The following is a 27,804-nucleotide window of genomic DNA, read 5'->3' as shown; positions in this document are numbered from 1 at the left end:
AGCAACATGAACCCTTTCGTCTATAGGTGTGATGACACCTTTCAGCATGAGGGTTATATTATCGCTATATACCGTAATATGGGCATGGCATATTCCTCCTCTACAGTGTATGTGCGCAGTAGCTCTCTTCCGAGAGCTGCACATACGGGGTAAGTGATCTGTTTTAATCAGCCAGGTGTTGTCGGCTAATTCACTTGTGAGCTGATATTTGCAACACTGATTCTGTTTTGTCTTCTCATTTGGTACATTTTACAACAATAATTTTTGCATTACAGCACAGATTAACATGATGTTGACGATTTATGAATTTCTCTGGTGGTCTTTCCTGGTTGTGGTAACAGTCACGGCTAAGCGATCAGGTAGGATGTCCATTTAGCCAGTCAATTACTAAAGCAGTTAACCAGCATACATACAAGCAAGTAATTAATTATCAATTTAGGTGAACTCTTTTCGATGTTGACAAGAAAATATTGCAATATTAATAAGGCCTAATGCTCCAAGCATTTCAAAATATCCTTCCCAAATGTGTAGCACTTTTAGATGCAGGTTTTGGTGTACATCCTTTAATTATTTGTAGGGACTACTATAAATCGATGCGTTCTAACTGACTCAATGTCCTGACGCTTTTCCATGTGTAATCGTGCAAGGTCATATGAAATGCACTGGAATATAGCCGCTCCTACTTTTAAGCTGTGGTGTGTTCATACTCAATGATTTCTCGGTATATGTTTTTAGTATATCATGCTGATTTGTCGTTATGTTTCTCAGTTTCTCACGTTGCTCTGTAGTTATGTTATTCACTGTCTCACGTTAACGTGTCGCTGTGTTACGCTGTCTCATCTTGATGTGTCGCTATGTTTCGCTATGTCTCATGTTGATTAATCTGTTTTGTTTCGCATTGTCTCACGTTAATTTCTTACCAGGTTCTATAATTAATGGCACGTTGACGTCGGATGAAAAGAAGTTGATCAAAATCTTGCTGAAGGAATATGAAGACCGTGGGATATACGGCAGACCAGTTCTGAATTTCCACGATATTATCAAGGTTCATTTTGGACTTAATCTTATACAAATAATGGAACTGGATGCCAAAAACCAAGTGTTAATTCTGAACGTATGGGATAGATTGGTGAGTAGAAATGCATGGAAGCCAGCACACTGAGATATGCTCAACTAACGCAACAGAAGTTGGGACAATAGCACCAGAAATTTACACTAAATGACAATGACACGAATACAAGATAATTCAATAAAAATAATAATTTAATAATTTAATCCGAACTCCGGATAAGCTGAATATTTGATCAGATCAGTCAATGGGGTAGAGTTTGCAATGTATATAATTTAAGCTAGAGATAGTGAACAGCAGGCAGGATAAATCAGTCTTCAACGGGGTCTTTAAGGATTGTATGTAATATACACTATATGCTTCAAATTCCTTGCTTTCAATATTGTATGACTTCAATGTGCAGGTTGAAAAGAGATGCAAGGGAACAGTGCAAGGGAATAAAAAATGTATTTGATGGTGGTTGACGTTAAATGTGGGTTGTTCTTTTGTTATCCAATGTGCCCAGTGCTATACATATGTAAGCAAATAGCCTATATCTCTATATTCGACGCCGCTTGTTTTATTTTTTGCTAAATACAAATTAGTTTGGTTCCGTTACATCATGCTGGTAAAGTTGTCCAGCCTACTTGTGAATTTTACGTTCCGTGAATTTGTTTAGGAATGGAATGACACGTTTCTGCGGTGGAACCCCGCCGACTTTGGAGACGTGACAGAAGTCCGTGTTCCGGCAGAGAAAATCTGGACTCCAGACATAAAACTGTACAACTAGTGAGTACACAGCACGGAATAGCTGCTATTGTCCCATAGGCCGATTTGCTATGAAATGGATTTTTATGAACGATGGAAGATTTGAAATAAAACAGTATATGGCCGTCGTTGCAGCAGATTTTATTGGAGACATTGATGTGAACTCCATGTCTGACTGAAGTCAAACTTCTTATACAGTCAGCACATGATTGTTCCACCATGAACACTTCAGCATCCACAAATATCCTGGAAATTAGGCCATGTATTATGACAAGGGCTAAGTTCATTTAGCCTATAGTCTCACCTTTACTTTCATATCGTTCTCATTTACAACAAAGAAGCCATTTTTTGGGCAAAAATCGAATCTGATCTAATTTTTGCCATCATTTTAGATTAACTCGAATAACTACCTTTCACAAAATATCAGCCTCGTCTGTACATGTTTTACCATTTTAAAATCGTTAATAAAATTAGTAAAATTTATAAAGCTGATCGCATTATAACTTTTCGAGCTGTAGCCAGATGAAATACCGTTGAAATTCGGATAATCCCGGAAGGTTGAAAGAATTTTGTATTCTGATATCTCCAACAGAGTAAAAGGCTTCCAAAAGTTTTGCAATGATGTGTATAGTGACCCATTAATTATTGTTTTGCTTGATATAGTTTGTTCCGAGGTCCATTGAATGAAAGGGTTCATAAGTATAGCTTTATATGTAACTGCATTTGCATTCTGACTGCAGAATTAAGTCTAGCAAGTTGTGTGCATTAGGTGGCAGAAACATGTCGTCCGTCACTGATTACAATAGGATCAGAAAAGTTCACTGTAGAATTCGAAGGTTCACATGCATTTTACAACCTTGCGAAAATTCTAAAAACAAATCTAGAATTATTTTCCTTGACAGAGTTTAATAGATTTTTATAAAACATATATATTTCATAGAAGCATGGTGTTTTCGTTGTCTTCAACGAACTTTTAAGGAATGATTTATGTTCTTTGTGTCACAGTGCTGACCAGAGGATTGATGAACATCGGCAGGCTTTGGCCGTGGTTTACAGTTCCGGACAGGTGCTCTGGATGCCCCAGGCGGTCTACAAAAGCTCCTGTGCTATAGACATCAAATATTTCCCGTTTGACGAACAAGAGTGCAGATTAAAATTCGGATCGTGGACGTACAACGGCCTTAAGATGGATATGGAATTTGCCAAGGGAATGTTGGCTTACGACATGAGTGATTATATCGTGAACAAGGAGTGGGAAATTATTGAAAATAGAGGAATTAAAAATGTGATAAAGTATACCTGTTGCCCGGAGATTTACCCCGATTTGACATTCATCCTCCGGATGCGGAGAAGTGCCGTGTTTTACAACTACATCCTCATCCTGCCATGTGTCCTCTTGTCTACACTTACCCTTGTTCTGTTCTGGATACCACCCGAGTCGCCGGCTAAGATGCAGCTGGGTATGTAAATGTAGTGAAGTGATTGGTGTGTCAATTCGAGTGTGGTTTAGCGTACGCCGCACTGGATTATGTCTCTATCTGTGACTGTCACTGTTCTCAGCGGACCAGTTTTGAAATCTGTGCGTAGTTTCGGGGCAGGTCGAGGTATCACCTTGCATGTGCAGTTTTCCCGGCCACCTTATTGAGAATTTCCACACTTTTTTGAATTGATGGTAGGAACTAATTATAAGCCCGCATATACAGGTAGATTCATTTTGATTTGTACGGGAACAACTTCAGACAAAAAATTGTCTGAGCTTGTCTGACTCTTCATTTAAAGCCCTTCTGTATGGGGACGTAAGATTAGACACACGCAAAAATTTAAATCTCCGTCTTGTAGCCGTCTTAAACCCCCACCCTGTGTACAGCAAGTCAGTGGAAAATTTACACAAAATTCAGATAAATATCACTTTTGATGTCGTACATACAGTTGCTGTGTATTACACTTTTTATATGATGAATTTTTTTATTCAAAATTTTGTATAATCATGGCTGTGTGACTAATAATATTGTTGAAAAGGAATTTCTATATAAACTAGATAAAGACATGCATGCAAATGCTTCCTGTTCAACTGCATTTGGTCTCTTTTCCTAAGCTCACGTTTTAAAATATCTTGTAGTGATTTTCGCACAGTTAAGTTGTTTGACATAAAACTTTTAAACATAAAGATATTCGATTAAAACCCGACACCGGAAACAACAGAAAAGCTTGTTAATCTGCTAGAGCTTTAATGTCGCGAACTACATGTACCTGAATCATGCGAAGCTTTAGAGCAAAAAACTATTGTATGAAATCTTTTTTATTTATTTGTCAGATAATCAAGCTAGGATGTAAATTATGGTTTGTAATAATAATAACCTTTTGTACTCCCAGGCTAATACTAGCTGGAAGGGCCTTTTGTACTCCCAGGTTCAAACTAGCTGGGAGGGTCTTTTGTACTCCCGGGTTAAAACTAGCTGGAAGGCCCTTTAGTACTCCCAGGTTCAAACTAGCTGGGAGGGCCTTTTGTACTCCCGGGTTAAAACTAGCTGGAAGGCCCTTTAGTACTCCCAGGTTCAAACTAGCTGGGAGGGCCTTTTGTACTCCCAGGTTCAAACTAGCTGGAAAGGCCTTTAGAACTCCCAGGTTCAAACTAGCTGGGAGGGCCTTTTGTACTCCCAGGTTAAAACTAGCTGGAAGGGCCTTTTGTGCTCCCAGGTTAAAACTAGCTGGAAGGGATATGCTTGACAGCTGTACGGCCAGAATCCCCTCTAAGCAGATTACGGCGATAAAATATTTTAATCGGAAGGCATTCGTATATCCCACATTTGTGTATTCCACATTTTTAGTCTGATTCTGATCTCAGTTTCTGTTTTTCCCCTGATTTGATACTTACCTCAAAGTGCTGACTATATGCTATTGATTTTTGTTAAACGGGGATAGTTTCAAATGTAAAACCGAAAATAGCTACTCTGGACTAATGCAACTCATTGTTTTCCAGGTATGAACATATTTGTGGCGTTCTTCGTCTTACTGTTGTTGTTAGAGGAATCTATTCCACCGGCGGCATCGACCATCCCACTCATCGGTAAGATCACGTGACTGGTGCATTCCTCTCTTATCCTCTTCACTCGATGTTCAGAAATATATATTAGAAAATACATATCGAAACTCATCAATGTTGAATTGGAAGAACAGGAAAGAAAATTTAATATATAAGTGGTAATAAACGCAATCAAAAAATTTTCACTTTTACGACGGCGGTCATGTTTATGGGTTGATTAAGTTTTGGGGGATTCAATATAAACCACCGCCCTTTACCGTAAAAGGAAGAACCACCTGACCGATGACCAAGCGAAAGCTCAACTCGAACCCACGATCTCTTTCTTAATAATAGTCGATATATATACTTTGAGCTGCATGAGAGCACATGTTTAACCAAAGAAACCAGCGGCCACCAGCACGCTTCCCCAAGGATTGATGTGTTAAAAAAATTACTGAACAACGGCTGGGCTCTTCATCTAACACTGTTTGGGTGAAATGACAGATGGTTTAACTATCACGTATTAGGGGTTCAGTAGTTTCTTGATATCTGTGAGGATTAAAGGATTAAACAAAACTGTTTACAATGTAATAATTTAAGGATATTTGTTCACAGCCCTATAGTATGATGCGAACGAACACAGGCATGTTGGATCTCATTAATTAATGTTCACGTAATCTCAAAGCTAATTCCAGAGAATACCTGGTAGATGGTGCATTTATTCTATTATCTGGTTTTGATTCATCCAGATCTATTTGAAATCGAAGTACCATGTGGTACTAAAACTGATAGCCTTTCACTCTAGATGTAAGTGATGAAAACTATTTTTATCTTTTAATCTCATAATAGCTAGTTGTGACTGAAGATCTGAAGGGTGACGCAATGTGATATAAAGCTTCGTGCCTTTCGGTAGAGAACTCATATTGCCACTCAAACTGGCTACAAAATAAGGCGATCTTTTCATTAAATATCGACAATGCATGACTGCTCACAGAATAATTAAATAGCGTTGTCCCATGTGCTTTAGTGTTTTTATGGCTCAAATGGACACTGATCAGACAGACATGATCGTGTTAATAACCAGCGGACAGAGTAGAGAGCAATCACTGGCAAACAAAACACAACTTCTCCATTTTGACGTTGGCTTCATATTGTCGTGCAAAGCGCTGGTTAGGGTGTCATGGCGTCGAGATAAAAGGCAATGGGCCACGAGCTGTAATTGAAATGTATTGTCATAAAGCCAGACTGGGTTTGTGCGCCTTGTTAATTTGTGCATTGAAACTGTGTGCGGAACCAGTTATGTAAACTCCAGAATCTATGGTCGACATTATATCAGTCCGTATTCACGTCCTAGTAACAGCGTTTGTGGCGACCAATCCACCGTCTATCCAGCAAATAGTCGTTATGTCGACTTTGATTAGATTCTTGTCTAAGTGTGAACACTAAACTACCGACGACATACAGATAATCTACACATGGAAATTAATCGATTATATCTCAGGTGAACGAATTAGTGTCACGGTTTCCAGTATGTTATTTCACAAGCCCTGATAAATTAACGTCACGAAAGAGGGACATGCTCGTTATATCTGCTACAAAACCGAACTGCGTATCTCAATGGTCCGTGGTTTTGCTCTGTGAGCCTTTTTTCAAATATGATACAGCAAGAGAGTTGTTTTTACGATTATCATATATGCATTTGACTTTTACTAAAAATGTGTTGTTTATAGCTTAGCCATTTCGGGTTTGACAACCAACGAGATAAACTTGGAATTGCCCTTGGCTTTCAATTTGGTTGAAATGAAGTCTGTTTACCGAATGAATCAAAGAAAACAAGAAAATCACGAATTTATTTGTTTATTTTTCTAAATGGTGTTTTACGCCAAACTCAAGAATATTTCACGTTTTATTGCGAGAAAAACCGGACAGAGCCCTGGGAAAACCCACCGCCATCCGCTGTTTGGTGGCAGATCTTTCCGCGTATGGCCGGAGAGAAAGCCAGCGTAAGCTGTACTTGAACTCACGGCGAGCGCATTGTTGGGAAGCTCAATGCGCTGGTGTGCTAATCCCTTCGGCAACGGAGGCCCCTAAAAATCACGAAGTAACGTGGAGTTTATCAACGCCGCTGTTTATTACAACTGTATGTACATGTATAACTTGATATTCCTTGGTTCGCACTGCATAGAAATTCCCATAACTTTTCGAATCCCATCTGGATTAAACTATATACTCAAACCCCAGATTTTGACGTATTATAATTTGTGATCTGTAACGATGAAGTATCTTTGTAAGATATTTACTTCACGGTTCTTAATTCTCAGCCGTTATATTGGTTATTATATCTGTAACTATTGGTTTTGTTGCAGGTGTGTATTATTGCCTTAACATGATCCTCATCACGCTGTCCTCTTTCCTCAATGTCATCGTCGTCAACCTCTCGTTTTATGGAGCCAGAGGACCAATGCCTAAAATACTGAAAAAGGTGAGTACAGGCAACTGAAAACGGGTGTGTTTAAACGACGTCATAGTTATTAATATGATGTTATGTAAAACGTGGAATGTATTATCCGTGTTTGTGATATTGAGGTAAAGTTTTAATTTTCTAACATATCTACAGAGTATAAAAACATTTGACATACCACAAATGCTAGAATAAATGTATGTTCTCTATGCTTTGCCACCAGCTACTTAGAAAAACGCCTCAATTAATTGTTAACTCAGCTAACTTTGTTATACGAGTTCTCACATGCTAATCATTTTTTGTGATGCGTGGGAGCTATCGATATTCAGATAGTAAGCAATCAGGCCGTCTTGTTTTTATTCTGGGATGATTCCACACGTTACAATTTCCAATTAAATTTCTTTTCATGCTAAAATCTAAAAAAAATATCAAGCTACTGCATTGATGGCCCACGCAAGTTTTAACTGTTTTAGCATGTACCCGTGACCGTTGGCGTTTGCTCATGGGAACATGGTTTCATGACCGAGCCGTGATAGTGTGTGTGGGAGAAATAGCTCAGTAGATTTCTCCATGTCTGCAACGTTACACTCACGCTATTAATGTGCCTTTTTGGCATTATGCGCTTTGGTGTATTACATAGACGCAGGGAGGCCATGTGTGTCATGCACAGCGTATATACACAAACATTCCTAGAGTAGAGGGAATTGATGGACATACCGCTAACTTTGACATTGTGACATTCAGCATGTGTTTGTGGGACATTTCCAGTCAGGAATGTTAATGTGAAAACAGTATGCGTCCAAAGGATAATGATGAAACAGTATGTGTAAATGTTGGCTCTACATCGCCTGGGACAAAAGTTTGTGTTTTGATCTCACCAAACATATAGAGAACATCTTACCTTTAAATGCCCATGTGAGAAAACGCTAAGCTTCTATTAATATCTTCAGTCGATGACTGTATGTCCGTATTGGTGAGATCGTAACTTTTGAAAAGTGATCCAAGCTGGTTAGAGGTACAGCAGACTGTCCACCATTAGCAATTGTCATAAGAATCAGACCATAACCTTTCAAATCCCAGGTTGGAACATGAACCAACTGCAATATTTTCAAACCAGTAATATACAAATTTTCAAAAATGTAAACAGTGATAAAATTATTTACGCTGAGACTATTGGGGGGGAAAAAAATGATTGTGATATTGCACACATAACAAAATAACCATTTGCAGCGCTCTCCTAAGTGTTTTCTCTTATGGATTGTATTTAACAGGTATTCATCGATGTCTTGGGAAAAATCCTGTGCATGGATTGTTTCCAGGAAAAGAAGGCGTCGGATAAAGATGAGAAGATTTTACCTCGTAACAGACGCTACCTAACAGGACAGCGATTCGAGTGTTCCAACGGCTACAATAAATGGTCCGAGAACTGGAAAAGTTCCGCTGAACACTTGTTTCAAGGAAAACGCGATTCCGAATCATTACAGTCTAACAACTCGACGCCTTTGCGATCGTATGAGGCGTCGTACTTAGAAAAGCAAGTGAGCGATATCAGAACTAGAATAAACGAGTGGGCAGCTAGAACTGCCGAGAAGGAGCGCAGAGACAAAATGGCCAAGGAGTGGAAACAACTCGCGCTCGTGCTGGACAGAATTTTTTTCCTTATCTACCTAACGACTGTCATCGTGTCACTGGCAACAATATTCACACAGCCGAATCGCATGTAGTCTGTGTCGTCATATTAAGAATACGGTGCTTCTTCTTACACTTGCCACTTGTGTCCAATTTTTTAAGGCCGGAACACAAGAAAAGACCCTAGTAGTACAACATTATCGGAATCCAACGCAACGCAAACTCCACGACAAGACCCAAACATGAGAACAAAATCTAGCACCACGAGAAGACCAGGCACAAGAATCCCACGACCCGAGCACCATGAGAAGACCCAAACACCACGAGATGACCTAAAGACCAGGACACAAACCGATCACCACAGACAGCTTTTGTAAGGCCGAAAAAGATTTGTTAACGCAGAAGTGTCAGTCCAGAAGTATCGACCCAGAAGTGTCAACCCAGAGGTATCAACATAGAAGTGTTTACCCAGAATTATCTACACAGAAGTAAACCCAGAAGGATCAACCCATTACACTTTGATCGTTTATACATATAGTCGGCATCCGTTGTACATGATAGTGAACCGACCAATGGGAATAAACGCGTTGTGTACATGTATGCTTGTGCTTTTACGCCGTCCTGAAAGCGTTGTGCACTAAAGACAAATGCTTTCACGTTTACTGAAAACAAGCAGGATTTAAGGTGTTTTGGAAAGAAAATACAAACAAAGCTTAACTCAGCACGAAGTAAACAGTGCAGCTAAAGTGAGACAGGCGTAAGGTATTGTAAATAGGTCTACTTATGATAATTTCAGACCAGTGAATATGTCCCTTGCTGTGTCGAACAGGACAACACGGACTTCGTGGCGTGACAGTCTTTGCCATTTTATGGCAGTTTGCCAAACTTCCTATGGACCAACCGTTACTGAATAATATTTTTTTATACAACACATTCAGTGATTCACCCGGTTTAGTGTATACGTCAGTGCTGGCAATTGTGATGGTGCAAACTGTAATACATACTCCATGGTTGGGAGATATGACCAGGAGACCGACTTCGATGTTACAACATTTTCCCACATATGATTTGGGACATGTCAGGCCAAAACCAGTGAACATTTATATCGTATCTGTATATCTGGGATGTGATTAGACCATTGTATAGGCCTTGCACCTGACTATGTCTTATTTCTTGACGTTTTTGACTTACCAGAAATCTGAACTCTTTCTGAAATATGCGATTTGTGAAGGCAACTGTACGGATACTTCTATTCTAGTGTTGGTCCCTCTTGCTCGAGTATTAAACTCATCTGGTAGAAATTTAAATACTAGACAAAGCTTCAGATTAGGTGTCATAACATACATGTACTCTGGCGATTTCCTTGAGAAGGGATTCCTTGCTAAAACCGTACTTACAAAAACTATGATTGCAAAACGATCGTGGTCACAGTGGACACTGTGGGAAAGTGGAGGACAGACTACCGACATGAGCACAGTTTACAAATAAACACTGCTTGTCCTAACGTATTTACTCACATTACCAATACTGGTCATATATTAAGCACCGCTCATTTAATCCAAGATGGCGCCATCAGATCTGTGGATCAGTCTGTGACATGCGTACAGGCTACATTGTTGTGATTAACAATTTACAAAAATGGGGGTTTCCTGAATTCAAATGAGGAGACGCAATTTGCGGATAATGGCAAATAGCATATCCGACGATTCAAGTTTAAATTAAATTCAACTTCCGGTGAGAATCCAGTATCTGATGTGAAGTGAGTGAAAGCCCCATCACGTGTCTGTTGAAATGCTCAGGTGATTTACAGCATTTGCCTGCTCATATTAAGTTCTATGCAATTTGTATATTATATTTTATTTTGTATTAAAATTTGACTTCAGTCAGTGTACGGAGGTGATATCAATTGTATTCCATCGTTTACTGTATTGTGCAGTGTCACTCAACAACACCTGAGAAAAGACCCTTTAAACGATCCATATCATTAAAACAAAATAATCACGTAACACACAACATAGCAATTGGTGGAAAACATCATTACCAGTATTTTCCGTGTAGATTTTTCTAGACTGTTACACAATATGTTTCTTTGAAAGAAAATGTCCAGTTTGTGTTTTTGCAGGTGCCCATGGCCTATAGCCTATTCGATCGTGTATGTTAATATCTATTTCTATATTTTTGTATTTCCTGCTCATATAGACAAAATGTGTTTTTTTTCCCCTCATATTTCCTGTTATAATCCATAGTGTTTTTTTTTTTTTAAAAAAATGTGTATCTGATACAGTTCGTAAATGATTCAGATGTATTGCCTTCCATTACTCTTTATCCTGTTATATTTCCTATTTTGTCACTTCATTTTAGTAAATTGAAACATGTTTTACTACGCGCATATTATAAATGCTGCCTGTTATCTTCACCTCAGATTGCACTTCCCTCCATGTATGCAATAAATGCAGAAGTCTATAAAACAGTCATTGTCTTGATCTTAATACTTTCCCCATGCCAAAGTTTGATGGTTTAGCTAGATCAAGTCGGTTTCGGCCTTCCAAAAAAGTGAATTATCTCCATAATATAATTAAAGAGTTCAGGCGAGAATACAGCTATAAAAACCAACCAAAAATAAAAAAATAATTAATTCACTCCATTAAAACAGATCTGACCTGATGATAAATCCTATTCATCTCTTTGTGGATAAAAACAGCGAATAGCCAACGCGCTTTATTGATGATATGTATGAATTAAGCATGCTCGCTGGCTTGGTTTAAATACATATACAAGTGGTGTATAAAAAGTGCCCGGATTGACCTCTTTTGTCGGTAAATGACATATGGCTGTGCATTATACATATACAGGAACCCGTCATCGAGGCGCAGTTCAATGATGCAATACGGGTATACATAATCATGTGGTACATGTATACATGTTATTATTAGGTCGACCATTGGTTACGTGGTTTTATTTAGATGTACTCAAGATTACTGCTTCAGTGGTTGCTTTACAGACGACAATGTTACATGAAACAAGTACGCATATACAACTTGATCACTCTGTTGGATGATTGGTCAACTGATTTTCTTTCTCAAAACTTAATCTAATACACGCATATAGAGTAATAAGGAAGGCACATTTACCCCAGCTTGTTCAGCATAATTCAGCTTTTATACAAGATAGACAAAGCACTGTTAGGGCTGTCATTTCACTGGACTATGTAGGGAGTCTTGCCTGATGCGTGTAGGATCGAATTCCAGTGAGGGATCTATGTAATTATGTAAGCAAAAAGACGAGGTCTATACAAAAGAGACACCGTCGTGATATGCCCAAAAAATGTCAAAAGCTTAAGCCTTACTTACTTATGAGTATCGTTGCGATGGCGTTACTAGATAAGCAATGGTTATTTCCGATAGTCATTTCTTTCGTATTCTTTCTTTGTATCTTTTGCAATGGAAGCCGAATAAGGCCATCATCGTTCCATCGGCAATGGCACGAAGCGATGGCACGATGATGCCAAGCAATGGTACGATGCTAGCATCGTGTCATCATTTCGATTGTCTCTGGTGAATGGTTCTTGTATTCTTTATCCAATACCGATCAAAACCGAAACATATCAGACTAAACATGCAAGCTATAAAATATTGTTGATTGCCCATAAGTAGAACGGTGGGAACAGGGCAATCTCGAAAGTTCGAGGATTTAGGATTGAGCCAGTGCATTACATGCTCAAGATTAGCATCTTAACTCTTAGGCCACCACCTCTGTCAAGTCATGTTTAAAACCAAAGCAGACACTGACATGAAGTGTGGGCATACATACCAGATAACAGACCAGTAATCACTATCCTGGAAAAAAAGTCTGATTTCTTTTTTTTTCTTGAACTGAGTAATATGCATTTGACACAATGGATTTCACGGTGGCCTTTTCTGGTCTAAAGTCAGGTGAATTTTTCAGTCAGGTGAGCCACTTATAATACAGAGACTACATTCAAACAGATATATGCATATTGAAATATATTTACATTTGCCGAATGGATCTTACACGAACTATTACAAGCAAAAAGTTCATGTGGGTGTGATAGACACAAATAAAAAAATGGATGTTTGAAACGCATTTTCTTAATGCCCCAATCCCGACCCCCACACCCACAGCCGTGATTCAAACGATTTTCAAGGACAGTATTCAATCGTCTTATGTCTGTAATCAGTGTTTCCTTTGCCTTTAGTATATAATCGCCAGAATCTTCATGTGTGGCGTGTGACATGTAAGCTTTGGACAGAAGCATTTTTTCTTGATTTTCGATTTGATCACATACATGATCCTACTTCTGTATCAAAGTACATGTATGCACAAGCATGTAGACAACGTCGTCTTTGATAATGACAGACAACTCGAAAAACCTCTTTACGCCGTTTGCAAATCCGTGAAAGAAGGCTATCCAATTTTTTGTTCCTGTCCATGAAAGTAATAATCCTAAGTTTTTACATAGGTAAGATTAAGTTTTCAAACAGAACAAAACCATCTCAGAGAATATGAGATACTACATCAATATAATGGATAAAGAGGAAAAAATGTTTGGTTGTTTTTTTGCTACTTAATTTATTACACTCTGCTGTCAACTAATCAGTATATACAGACACCGGTGGATTTAGGAGCAAAGGCAACTCGACAAAATAATTTCCCGAATATACGTAACTGTCTAACTAAAGGCTATATACAGTTGCCCGAGACATACATGTAGACTCCTTTGGCCAACATTGACATGAAAAAGTTCAGCGGCACAGGGTCGGATGTGTCAGGGGACAGTTAGCATGTAAATCAAGGAATCGGTCGATGTATTGTAACTGTTATGTATACCAGCACGAGCCGAAATCTTGTCGAGTGCACTGGTACATACAGCTGTATATATGTATACAAGATACCAGCTGTACGATTGCATGACCATTATAGCGGCCGTATACAGGGAATAGTTTCCATTAACCAAAGGTGTTTATATGGACAAATGTAACAACCCCTGAAAGGCTGAAGGGGAGAATTCAGGTTATTGGCCGTATGATACTCACTGCCATCAGCATTATAATTACGTGGTGAATAAGCACGAGCTGTGTGGTTGACACTGTATGCTTCTGTGTCGGAATTATCGAGCCAAGAAACTTAACCCGTATACATCTGCGGATAAAAACAGTGTTTGTTTTCACAGGTGAATAAATGTATCATCCATGGAAGCACAGTAATAAATAAACTCTCGCTGGACTTTTGAGTCTTTGCTCTCATGAAATGGGCGTCATATCTTCTAGACACACGCAAGTGAAAAATATAGTCAGTAAAGATGCGCAGATAGTAGCCTGTCGATTGTTTTCCTGCTTGGCAGACACGTTCCAGCACACATGTATACCTTTGTTTAGCAGTCGCCTTGTTAGAGGTTATACAAGCATGGCCATGAAGGAAGAAGGGATTGCAGATTGTGAGCTGAACCCACCCATCCCTCTCCTATTAATGCGATAAATTACCTAAAATTACAATGCCTCAAACTAATACGCGTAGAATTTGAAAACACAACATCATGGAGTCACATTATAAAGCTTTAGTATATAACCGAACAGCAGTAGTTCATAAACGCTTCATATTGGGCAGCAAGAATAAAGACAGTTCCACACGTTAGAACTGACTCTGACCGTTGAAAATAATTTGAAAACTATAATTAATAACAAACAATTAGAATAAACATCGCAAAACAGATCCAGTTATATATGCCAGTAATATAACCCCCTTCACAGTGACTAGGGGTCAAAATGTAATTGATTTGAAGATCGTTATCTCTTGAATATTCAAATTCAAATTCATTTACTGACATTAATACATAGATACTATGTTAGTTAATCTAAGCGTAAAGAACGAGTCTCTGTAAATATGTAAGTTCGTATACATTACATCTGTCCTTCTGGACAGCCCTTCCTCCGATTGACTTAACACTTTTGAGTATCGGTATTCAAAACATTGCGCATTGTGTATGAAAATTACACAATGATGACGTCATAAACGCACATTTTTCTGGTCGCTTTTATGAGGGAGGTCTTTTCTACATTAATCAAATAAATGAAAAGAGTTCAAAAACATATATTCTCTCCAATCCCAATCGTACGTCGGGAAGGTCTGCACGTGACCTGAGGTCGGTTGTGGGTTTCCTTTCACCATATAATGCTTCTTGTCGTCGTGGCATATTTCAGAGTACTCGGCGTAAAAATCTGTGCTATGCCAAGAAGGTGTCAATCTTGAATAACTATATAGAACAGTTACTTATAAAGAGGCTCTGTTGAACTTTGCTTTGGCAAGAATATCGACCAGAGAAATACAGTCGAATTTTTGCTGTTATTTTAGAATAGTCCAAATCATTACCTTTCCCAAAATATCAGCTTTGTCACGTGCACGTGTTACCGTTCAAAATCAGTAATACTGTTTTTAAAATTTATAATATCTCCATACTTTAGGACCATTGTAACATTATATGAATAATACAGGTATAAGAATCGTCATGACATAAAAGGACCCCTTGCAACTAAATGGGAAATCGTCTCCCTGTCGCTCTGTACTGCATGCCGTTAAATACATAGGACAATATCATTTTCCGTGTAAAATTGGTGATTGAAACAAGTTTTGTCTTACGAATTATATCATGAATATATGATATTATCTTTAATAGACATTATATGGCTTGAAAATTGCCAGTTTTTTCGCACTCATGTTTTCAGTAATTGTACTTCATGTTCAAGTAAAGTTCCTTGTTTCCTGCATGAAAATAACACTTCACTGCTGCACCGCAGTGGGACGATTTCCTATCGAGGGTCATTTCCTGAAATGTAATATTTTGAGCTATTATCGGTAATAAGGAAAATTTATTCGATCAACAAACATGGAATACACAAATCTTTTGTATAGTCTCTTTAATCGGCTTTCCAAATTACATTTACCAATAAGTCATCATGAGATGAGAAAGTGTTAATTAAGATTTGTATCCAACACAGGTACTAAAGCAACTGTGTGATTTAATAGAATAGAATATGTACGGCGTATTGCAGCGGTAATATCATGCGGGTTTGGATGGGGAATTCATACCTGGGCAGTTTTGTGAAAAATGATAATCGGACACTGTTGAACATATATTATTTTAATTCTGAAAAATTATACGAAGCATATATCAGGCCTGTGCGCATCTTGTAGCATTTAGGTGACCATCGCCATAAATATGTACATACCTGTAGACCTACCCATGCAATGTGAGTTTTGAGTTCTGTTTGTGGGGATAACATAACATATGTGTGTGAGTTCATTATAGTAAAACGTGCCCCTCCCCCCCCCCCCCATAAAATCTAAATAGATTTACACTTATACATAAATTACGATGGCTTATGGAATGGGCAGCACAGGGTGGGTAGGCCTAATGGATGGATTTGGCAATGCTTTGCGGGGCTTTTCAATACATAGGCCTAATCCCGGCAGATCTTTCTGCACCCGGCTAGGGCTCCACGGCAAGACAGACGGAAGGTCCAACTTTGGGTTTTTCTGTAAAAAGAACTAGGGAACATAAAATTTTTTAAATGCAGTTTACAGACTAACATAGCTTAAATATTTTGTCTACGGAACATTTAGTCGGAAATACAACACATATTACTGGCGAAATCCGACCTATTGTCAATTTATCTTAGTGTTTTATTGCCCTGTACGGCATCATTGCAGTAATAAATAAATTTAAAAAAATACAGCACCGTATATTAAACGCCACTGCTATATAATTACTCAAAATGCTGTGCAAAAAAAAATAAAGATTGTTTTTGTTCTGCAGTAGGCCTATTGGTACCGTACATTAAACGCCAGTCAAAGTGCGGTGCAAACACAACACAATACTATGCCTATGCCCTTTGGTTTAATGATTTATGAATTGTGAATGAAGTAAATTTGTAAGCAGCACTTACGCGTGATCCGTAGAAGCAGAAGATAATAAAGCTGAAATCCAGTCCGTTTTCGTTCTTAAGTTCACCTATTACAAATTTTAGATGAACCCAACATTCGGTCATGGAAAGTAGACAACTTCCGCTAATCGCTCTTTTTCCGGCCCATCTCAGTCTGTGCATGGGCGAAGTGTTTGGACCTTGTCCATAATCAGGCTCAATCGGGGCATAAACACATCAGTTAGACGCTAAAAATGGCTGAAATGATGGCATTACGGGGTACCCTCATGGGTCATTCTGGATGGGTTACCCAAATCGCCACTACACCACAATTTCCGAACATGATTTTGTCTGCCTCCCGAGGTACGCGGTATCACAACATGGTTGTCATTCATTTGTCACCAAATGTTTCTGTTCAGTTAACGTCGTGGCAGTGTTAATTTAAGAGAATTAAAGAAAAAAAGCTAAACAATATCACCCTGTGAGCGCTGATTACACACTCTTGAATGTGATATTTTACTTCCTCAGAAACGCATGCAGAAGCGGCTGCGTTGCAGACTTGTATGATGTTGTTGTTGTACACTTCTGTAAGCCCAAGATAGGACGTACCGATAACATTAGAATGTAGAATGGATGTTCCGGGCACGCTGTGTATAGAGCAATGCTTGTTGCCTTCGTTTATAACTTTGTAATGTTAAGGCAAGTCCGAAATTCTACGTCAAAATAGCCTCAACCTTGCTCCCCTCTTCCTTCTATCCCACTTGATTCACGTAGTCTATTTTGTAAACTGTAGTGGTTCATAACATTCTATGATTGTCAAAGTATTGTCAACGTCTGTTATATAATGAGATGTATACTGTACCTTAGTCAAGACGTCATATACTTGTCTGAATCTGAGACTATGGGCTGGTTGATAAATTAGGGGACTCCGTGGCTTAGGGGATTAGCACGCTAGCACGGTGCGATGGCCCAGGAGCCTCCCACCAATACGGTCACGTGAGTTCAAATCCAGCTCATGCTGATTTCCGCTATGGCTGTACGTGGGAAGGCCTGCCAACAACCTGTCTATTCCACCCTTCCTCCCACCATAATTCTGGCCGCTGTCGTAAAAGTGAAATATTCTTGAGTACGGTGTAAAACACTAATCAAATAAATAAATAAAATAAATCATAATGCTGGCGTAAAACACCAATCAAGTTAAATAAATCTTGGATAGATTCGATTTATCCATCAGGGTTTGTGATGGTGGGCCCTTCTGATGGTAATAAAGGGTTTTACTAGTGCATGTAGATAGACATGGATTATTGTGATATTCTGACCATCATGACAGGGAGTCCACCTCTCAAACCTTTTTTCACGTTTCAAACTCCCACCTACCCACTTCTCACAATCAAACTTGCTACCGTTTCTCTTGTTTGTGTCATTCTGTGGTTGAATCTTAAGAACTTGTAATCAGTTTCAATAAGTTGATGTTTGGAAATCTGCAGTGAGAGGTATCGTTGTGCTAGGATCTATCTCAGAACTCTAACTAGATGGATTTTTCCTGCATATTAAACAATGCATTTGTACAGCTACAGCTGGTAACATGTGTACTGGAGTAAAAATGCTTTCACTGAATCTGATAACAGTTTAAAGATTATTCCCTCATTCTCCTCATCTGTAGTTTAGCTGGCCTTGTTACTCTGTGATTATGAGTATTAGCTTTTGAACTTGAGTTATGAAAACCAAGTCCTCCAATTATGAGAGTAACTAGCCAGGCTTCTAATAGTTAAAAATTTCTTTCACGCTGTGAACAATATGCAATTTCTCAGTTGATAGTAATCGTGTGTCTTAATATTAGAACGTGTATTATTAAACCTGGTGATCATTGTGTTGCAGACAAGTCTCTAATCATGTGGCAGTTAACCAGGGATGAGACCAACTACGGTATACCGCAGCGCTCATTGAAAGGCCACTCACACTTCGTGTCCGACGTGGTGATGTCCTCAGATGGGCAGTTTGCTCTGTCTGGATCCTGGGACGGTACACTCAGACTCTGGGATCTCACAGGGTAGGGAAGTTGTGGTTCATTTGTCTTGCTCTTTGAGCTTCCTCTGTCCATGAAACTGAGTCGTATTTGGATGCTTAAGTTTAATGAATTGTTTAAACGCAATTAAACAAAGTATGCCAGTAAGTAATGGTAGGGAATTTTTGATTTTGCCCAAGGAAAAGAGTGATTTTACAGAAATTAACAGAGAAATAAAAATGCCCAAAAGAAATGATTTGACATGGACTTGTCTCTCATGGTTTTTTACATGCTTGCAACAAAGATGGCAACAAAAAGCTTTGCCATTCTATGGTAACATCTTGACTTTTATGTCTTGTCCATTAGAAGTCTTAGACTGAACCATTTACATTACTTACTGTATGGAAGGTGAGGAGTGTTAGTGAACAACATGTTTGCGGTCACTGACAGCTTGTTTTTTGTGTTCTTTTATGCTTACCCCATCATGCTTCATAATTGGCCATTTGTTCTGTTTACTAGTGGCATGAGCACAAAGCGATTTGTTGGACACACTAAGGATGTTCTGAGTGTAGCTTTCTCAGCAGACAACCGACAGATTGTGTCAGGCTCCAGAGACAAGACGATCAAGTTGTGGAACACGCTGGGTGTCTGTAAATATACCATACAGGTGAGTTAGACATGACCACTGTCTTTACCAGCGTAACACTTCGTTAATACATCTAGTAAGAAACCACTTTTTCGTCTGTGTGAAAACACCCCACGTTCCCACGAAGAGATAAGTTTGGACAACTGATCCTTTGACACTTTAGGCTAATGCATTGTTGCTAATTTTTGATTTCATTGTTAATAGACTGTAATTAACTACGATTTAACTCTAGTGTGTTGATTAACTAGTGTGATAGGAATGTGGGTATAGGGTGAATTTTGTCCTTTGTGTACAGGAGTAGATATCTGATGCTCTGTACAGATGTGATGTGTATTTTGTTATGTTTTTAGGAGGATGGTCACTCCGAGTGGGTCTCTTGTGTACGTTTCTCCCCAAACACCAGTAACCCCATCATTGTGTCTTGTGGCTGGGACAAACTTGTCAAGGTGAGGACATGGCCTTATATATCGCGCAACATTAGCATACTACTACAGCTATATGTGTTTTGTATTTTGGTGCTTGTTGGGAATAGGTTAAAAGGATAGAACCATTGCAGTTTGGCTGGTGTGAGAGATAGGCAAATTAACAGAATGCTCTGCCTCAGCTGAGTTAGAGGTGTAAAACATGTATTGAAGCCTGACCAGCGTTGTAGTATTTAACACAGAATATCTCCTCTGCTCTGTCAGTCAATCCTGCCGCCCATTAAAGACAAGGAGTGAAAAGTTTAGGACGCCCTTGCTTTGTAATCTAGGGAACTAAGGAACCAGTTGCGTTTGGTTAGGGGACATTACTCAAGCATTGAATTGTTTTCTGTGTTACAACACCGTCTTCACCAGAGGCTTTAAATATCAAAAATATAGGACAGGCAGATTGCTTAAATCAATGTTGATAGTGGAGGTCAAGATTTAAAGAATAAGGTTGGATAGAAAACATGCATTTTTTGTCATTTTCTTCAGGACAAGTTTGTCTTCAAGCTATACCCTATGATTAAGAAAAAGACATGTATTAGCTGTTGAACATCAGTTATGAAAACTATGTCCTGCAATTATGAGGGTATCTATGTCTATATTTCATCTTAACAAAATTACCCCATCACCACCGAGTTAGTTTTCCTGATTTCCTCCCACCATAATGTTGGCTGACATCATATGAGTGAAATATTCTTGAGTTCTGAGTAAAACACCAATCAAATAAATGAAGCAAGTCCGTTTTATACTACCCAAGGGTTAAATTAACGAAAGGCTGGAATTGATGTACATGTAATAGACATTCACTTCTTGTGAAGGTAGAGAACTCCATGTGAAGGGAATTTTCGAAATTGATACTTAATGGCATTTTCATCAAGGATGAGGCTCTAAGATGTACAGAAGTGTTCTGTTGTGTGATAGGATTTAGGTTATAGTTGTGATATTTGTTGTTGAAAACCATGAATTCTTAAATTTGATATGTTAAAATTTCTACAACACACAAAAACCTGACTGCTCTAAGTGCAAAAATCTTCAGAAAGGCTTCACTCAGATATAAAATCAGGTGGTTAAAATATTTGACATCATGTCAAGCATGTATAATAATGTCAGGTCAGTGATGTAGACGACAACTTATATGGAAACAGAAATCAATTAGTACAGCCCTTGAATTGAATTCTCAAAAGCAGCCAACATTCCTTAATGTGTTCTAATGGTTAGAGCATCCGTCTCGAAGTCAGGAGTCCAGCCCCGATAGTACAGTTTGTAGAGCATCCTTTTAGGAAGGCTGTATATCCAGGGTCAATCCTAAGTCGGTTCACATGTAAAACCTTAAAAGAAGAAGTTGGCGTTTAGCATGAAGGGGATAGTGCAACAACTGGTTGATCTGTATCAGTATAATGGCGCAGGTGGGTCAGCTTGCTTGCCTTCGATAAGTCGTCGGAGTGAAACAGCACTAGATAAAAGGGCGGCGGAAATCTGTCCTGCAACAACAAAGTCGGGAGGCCCGGGATCAAACCCGGATCGGGTCGTACCAAAGACTTTAAAAATGGTACTTTTTGCTGCCTCACTTGGTGCTCAGCACTGAGAGGTTAGAGCAAGGAAACAGGACTGATTGGCCTGCTCTCTGTATATTCTGACTGCGTGATGTGTCCTGTCTGGTGTATTCAACATATACTTGGGTGGTGGCAGCATTTTGATGGCATGGACTTTCCATGCCACAAGAGGACACAATGTATGTACACACACCTTCTGACTCCTCATGGTCATATGACTGAAAAATTGTTAAGCACGACATTAATCCCCTAGCATAGGTACACACACTGTACATACCCAATGAATTAAAGGAAAACATGTATTAACTGTTGAGCAAAGCAATGAAAATAAGTCCTGCATTTATGAGGGTGTCCTGGCTAAATACTTGTTCATTGATGGCTGAAAGGACTGAATGTTACCCAGATATGGTTGGTGTTAAGGTGTAGGAACACAGACGATTTTCTCTCCCTCTCTCAATTCCTTACAAAGCAGTAAGAGGCGAAAAGAGGCGTCAGCACTTGCTAAATAAATAATAGATGTTTTCAGGATATTCTCCGATGTAATGCAGTTTTAGTAACAAGAATGATATAACTTCGTGCAAATTCCTAGGATGTATTTGCTTAAGTTTTTCTGTGTTTTAATATGTGTTTTTTATTATATTAAACTCTGACAGGTTCTCTTCCTAAATGATATATTTGCCTAGGTCATTGTGTGTCTTTCTTATTTTCTTTTTTTTTTTTTTAAAACAACTTTGCTGCTTTTACTTACTAAAAAACGAAATGTTTATTATTAAAGGTAATAGTTGCTGCATATCTGGCAATCAAGAAATAGGTGAAACGTATCTATATTTTTACTAAAGTGTGTATTCATTGAAGATAGAATTTTGATATTTAACATAACCTGAAATATGTTGTAGGTAGTCTGTTCAATGAATTTTATTCAGCCTTCGCCTGTATCACCTTTGTTCCTTTTCCCCTCAGGATTTAACATTTCGTTTAACACAAATTTTATACCCTATGATTTCAAAAAAGACATGTATTAGCTGTTGAGCAGAAGCAGTGAAAACGAAGTCCTGCAATTATGAGGGTATCTCTATCATGGTTAAAATGCTTTTGTTCATTCATGCTTGTGGCATGGATGTGGAACGCATTTTGTTAGCAGGGGAGGTAAATATGTTATGTATGTGGACACAGACTATCTCCCCTTGCTTCAATTTCTTGCCGTGCAAAATAAGCTTTAGATGTAAAACTATCAAACCCTAGATGAGGTGAAGTTTTTTTCTTATGATTGATTTACATTCTGTCATTCTGTTTTAGGTTTGGAATTTGACCAACTGTAAGCTGAAGACGAACCATTTTGGGCATGCTGGCTTCTTGAACTGTGTAACGGTCTCTCCTGATGGTTCCCTGTGTGCATCTGGAGGAAAGGTGAGTTCAGCAGGTGGTCTCTATTCACTGCTCTTCCCAACAGAGGGGATGTCAAGAAACACCATCAGAGAGCGGGCCTTCACCTAGTGGGTAATGTACTTGCCATCTTATCACGTGTGCACAGCAGGTGTGATTCAAACCTGGCCTGGGCCTATGTGGCTCAGTTGGTTAGCGCACTAGCACAGTGTAATGACCCAGGAGTCTCTCACCAATGCGGTCGCTGTGAGTTCAATTCCAGCTTATGCTGGTTTCCTCTCCAGCCGTAAGTGGGAAGGTCTTTCAGCAACCTGCGAATGGTTGTGGGTTTCCCCCGGGCTCTGCCCCCTTTCCTCCCACCATGATGCTGGCCGCAGTCGTATAAGTGAAATATTCTTGAGTACGGCGTAAAACGCCAATCAAATAAATAGATAAATAAATCAAACCTGGCCTTGAACAGGGACTTGTAGGTTCCTGCGCTCTCACTGTATGTGGGACTTGGTGACAATAAGTTGTTAGTGATGGTTGTGTAGTTGTTTACGCAGTATGCTCATTGAAGATCACATATCTTGCATTAATATGGTGTGCATATCATCTGTATGTCACGTGTCATTAATTTGCAAAGAATTGTTGGTTTACCACACATTTTCCTCCGCCCATAAATCTGACCTGACTACCATCCAATTAGTGAAAGGTTCTTGAGCATTGTGTAAATAACAGTGAAATAGATGAGTAAATCAGAACCGAATGCTTCATGTTTTCAGTATTGGTAATTCTGTCCTAAGTGAAGAACAGTATTCTGGAGTACTGCATTCAACACTAATCAAATGCGTGTTAACAAAAATAAGGTGCAGAATTAATCTTTCCTGTGTTAATACAGTGAACTAGCGACTTGTTTTGTTTTAATGTTGAATGATTCTGTTCTTTATTCTTTTCTTCTTGGAGCCATGTGTACATATTTTTTGTCGAGCTTCTTACTGTACATGTGTGTGTTGTGTTTTAGGATGGTCGTGCCATGTTGTGGGACCTGAATGAAGGCAAGCACCTGTACACACTGGAGGGAGGAGAGATCATAAACTCCCTGTGCTTCAGCCCCAACAGGTACTGGCTGTGTGCTGCTACTGGACCAACAATCAAGATTTGGGTAAGTGATCATCAGGGCAGGCCAGATAGAGTTGTTGATTTCCTTTTAACTCAATCCCCTTGAAATGAGTGTTTGCTAAGGTTGTTGGATATGTACTCATTCTACATTCAAACTGTAGAAAATGTGTCTATTGCACCAAGCAGAGTGATTTCTGCTGATGTTTTAGGGTTATTTGAATTCATTTCTAGCTAAAATTAATGATGAATATATGTATAATGAAGCATCTAGTTGCGATAGAAATCTTTATTACGACTTCGTACCCAGTGATTTCAGAGAAGACATGTATTAGCTGGTGAGCAGAAGCAGTGAAAACAATGTCCTGCAATTATGAGGGTATGACCAAAATACTTACCTTAAAGGTTTTTAAAATTTTTCTTGCTGCTGCCTAGGTTGGCCTTCAGATCAGTGGCAGCAGTGCCTTATGACTCCACGTCATATGAGTAAAAAATTAAGCAGTGCGTTAAACCCCAAGCATACGTTCATACATACAAATGTGGTACGGATTATGCATGTTGATACTGGCAGTACAGGCGTGCGCTGTTTTTGTTGCAGGATCTGGAGGCAAAGCTGGTGGTGGACGAGCTGAGACTGGACGTGTTGACCACTGGTACAAAGCCCCCACAGTGCACTTGCCTGGCCTGGTCATCTGATGGTCAGACACTGTTTGCTGGCTACACTGACAATTTGATACGAGTGTGGCAGGTGTCCATGTCCACACAGAGATAAACACACCCTATAAGCCTGGCCCTGCCAGAGGTATCACTCCAGTGATACGACCATGTGATGATGAATAGTGGTGAAACATTAAATAAAGTGGAAAAAAATACAAACTGAAAGTGGACTTGGAGTGAATCAATTCATTTTGCTCATATTCATTTATACTGCTCATATAATATACATATATTATAAAAAATATCATGACACCTAACAGGAGATGCAATATGGGTCACCAGAACGTGCGTTTTTGAGACTGTTTTCATTTTAATCCTGTGTACAGACTACTCAAGCTATGACCTTGAAAACTGGTCAGTATATTAACAATATTATGCCATTTGAATGTGTAAAGTTTGAAAGGCTATGAACAAAGGATAATGGAGTAATGCAGCATCAAAGTACGGCCCATTTTCTTTTTTTTTTTTTTTTTTGCCCACGCGATATAATATATACCGCAGTTTGCCAGCAACCTGTGCATGGTCGTGGGTTACCCTCGGGTTCTGCCCCTTTTCGTCCCACCATGATGTCGGCCGTCGTCGTATAAGTGAAATGTTCTTAAGTTGTAAAATACCAATCAAGTGATATACATGCTTGCAGTGGTGTGTGCTTTACGTCATAGCCGTGAGATATTTATTAGTCTAAGGGTTAAATCCTTTCCAAAAAAGCAATTTTCTGAAAAAAATATAGGGCTATATTTGAACATAGGGCTAAAATAAGGGTAAGTTTAGGGAAGCTTGCACAACTTAATATAATACATCAGTACCTCCTCCCCTCCCCCCGTACATCCATGCCAATCACCACCCCCACTATACTTGGTAAAGATGCTTAACACTTCCCCCAATTTGTGGTATAAATGCATCCCCCAAAATCATTTTAATTCTATTAAATGTGGAACTCTGGTATAGAAACTTTATTTGCACAAAGAAGTTAAGATACAACAAAGAAAACGCGTAACTATTTGTCGATCCCAAACCCGTGTGATCCATATCTCTTCTGAAAATAGCATGATAATTTGCATGGTAATGACAACAATAGTCCGATTTTTTTTTTTTTTACAGATGTACATACGAATTACACTTCAACTGCCCGAGTACTGTTGGTCATCAGCTGCTTTCAGAAAAAGACATTCCTGGTTAGCTCTGAGTAATACATGGCCTATCCTGTCTTAACTGAATATCACCTTTATTAAAGTAGTAACAAGAAAAAAAAATTAAGATGGGTGATCTTCCAGCAGTCTTCGTTTTTTGGAATCAACTTCATTCCTCTTCTCGTTGCAGTTTAAAAGTTCCTGTCTTGCAGACTCCATTTTTCCCTTTACAACATCTAGCAAACCTTGAGCATTATTAGCCTCCGAGACGTCTTTCTTCTTCATGACCCCTTTGAGTCCCACCTTTGCCTCGCGAAACCGATTTTAGGCAGCATGCAACTTTGTTCCCTTTGTTCTGCTTCCAAAGCTTTCTCTTTTTCTTCTGATGACTTTTTGTCTTTATCCAGCCCTTCTTGCGCACTTGTCTTGCATTGTGCTTGCCGCTCTGCATAGAGTTTTACCTGGGCCTTTTTACATCTTGCACGCTCCTCTTCAGTCACTCGCTTAGACCATTCAGAATGAGCATGTTTTGCGGCTGCTCTCATTCCTGCAGTGATCAACACATTTACTGGATTATGTTGATGTGTCTGAACTACATCTTTGATGTGCCTCAGTCCATTTGTTGCATCCACTCCAAGGGATGCTCTATCTGAAGACACTGTTCTTTTGTTGGCAGAGATACTCCTTTCAACATCTGCATTTCCATGAGCTAAGCACAGTGTATCTTTCACAAGTCGTGGAAGAATACTTTTCTTTGTAGATTTTTGAGCTCTAACGCTGAACGCCAGTAGTGGTCTATTCTCTTGTACACCGATGTGTTAAATCATTTCCCTGTTCATCTTGGTTTTTTTTTGTTTACTCGGAAGCACACATCGGGGACGCTCTCACCCACATATATCTTCCACTCATCAGTGACCAGCGACCAAATCTTTAAGAAACTGAGTGTCTAGCGGGGAATGTGTCACAAGATACTTGATCACAACCTGGAAGAACTTTTTCATCCCAAAGAAGACCAGCTTCCGTTGGTCCCGGGGCACGCTTCCCTGGGCTGTTCGTGCTTACGACCCGATTTCTACCCTTTCATCTGAGAACAGATTCTCTGTGTTCCCAATATCAATGTTCATTAACTGTTTGCCACTCTTGTTGGGCATCGCATCTGGCTTGAACCTTTTCATGAAAGACTTGACATGCTCTGACATTTCGTCATGCTTAACGTGAATCAGGGGACTCTCTGTTTGAAAGAAAAGCAGAAATTTGTTGGAAAAAGGTCTAAACAAAAGGAAGGAACTGCAGCTGCACAAAGGTTCTTGGGTCTGTCAACTTTCTACAGATACGTTTGTATCTATCATTGGACTCTTAGAGCCTTTTCCGTGTGATCCTTCCGAGCCAACTTTGGCGCTTCCTCTAGAAAATAGTGCCGTATAGCTTCCAACTTCTTGGAAATCTTTTCAAGAGCCTTCAACAGCGTGAAGCGGACATGTCTGATGAATATCTCCTCATCTAACCCCAAGTCGGAAAGGGTGTCAGAGAAGTATTGTCGGAGACAGGCAGAAAGCTTGAACCAGTAGAATATATCTAGATTCAACTCTTCCACCTCTTCTCCTTACTCTGTCAAACCTTTTCCGATGGCATTGTGTGCAACATGAATGATGTATGGAATGAAGTTTGAAGACCTGGAAAGCCAGCTTCTTTCACTTGCTCATTGATATTATTCCAAACTGATTTGGCAACCTGGATCCTGTAACGTATCCTGAATTCCTTTTGACAAATCTGCAGATTTTGATTGGCCAAACATCAGAGCTTTCAAGAAACGCCCCACCACTTCGTTCTTCGTCTCTGACCAGAATGGCATCAGGATGTCACGCTGTTCTTTGAGTCTGAGTGGTCTGCAAACATTTTCTTAAATGAGTATTCTTGAGTATTCATACTCACACCATAAA

The 27,804-nt window shown here is 39.2% G+C and overlaps 2 protein-coding genes across 2 annotated transcripts; both read left to right on the top strand.

Annotated features, from left to right (window-relative positions):
- The first annotated feature begins 286 nt into the window (after window positions 1-286).
- LOC135481776 (neuronal acetylcholine receptor subunit beta-3-like) lies at window positions 287-9,417 on the top strand. The gene is made up of 7 exons (XM_064761516.1): window positions 287-359; window positions 924-1,129; window positions 1,728-1,837; window positions 2,822-3,276; window positions 4,797-4,883; window positions 7,205-7,320; window positions 8,571-9,417. Exons 1-7 carry the CDS (start codon window positions 287-289, stop codon window positions 9,021-9,023), a joined length of 1,500 nt encoding a protein of 499 aa, XP_064617586.1. The 3' UTR covers window positions 9,024-9,417.
- A 7,601-nt stretch (window positions 9,418-17,018) lies between these two features.
- On the top strand, window positions 17,019-24,899 carry LOC135471100 (small ribosomal subunit protein RACK1). Its single transcript, XM_064750158.1, has 7 exons — window positions 17,019-17,228; window positions 18,744-18,915; window positions 19,390-19,537; window positions 19,867-19,962; window positions 22,833-22,943; window positions 23,923-24,063; window positions 24,616-24,899. The coding sequence occupies exons 1-7, from the start codon at window positions 17,120-17,122 to the stop codon at window positions 24,787-24,789; spliced, it is 951 nt and encodes a 316-aa protein (XP_064606228.1). The 5' UTR covers window positions 17,019-17,119; the 3' UTR covers window positions 24,790-24,899.
- The last annotated feature ends 2,905 nt before the right edge of the window (window positions 24,900-27,804 follow it).

The sequence above is a fragment of the Liolophura sinensis genome, chromosome 1 (assembly GCF_032854445.1).
Source record: "Liolophura sinensis isolate JHLJ2023 chromosome 1, CUHK_Ljap_v2, whole genome shotgun sequence".
Taxonomy (NCBI): Eukaryota; Metazoa; Mollusca; class Polyplacophora; order Chitonida; family Chitonidae; genus Liolophura; species Liolophura sinensis.
The sequence above is the reverse complement of the archived record's forward strand: the minus strand, read 5'-3'. Positions and strand labels throughout refer to the sequence as shown.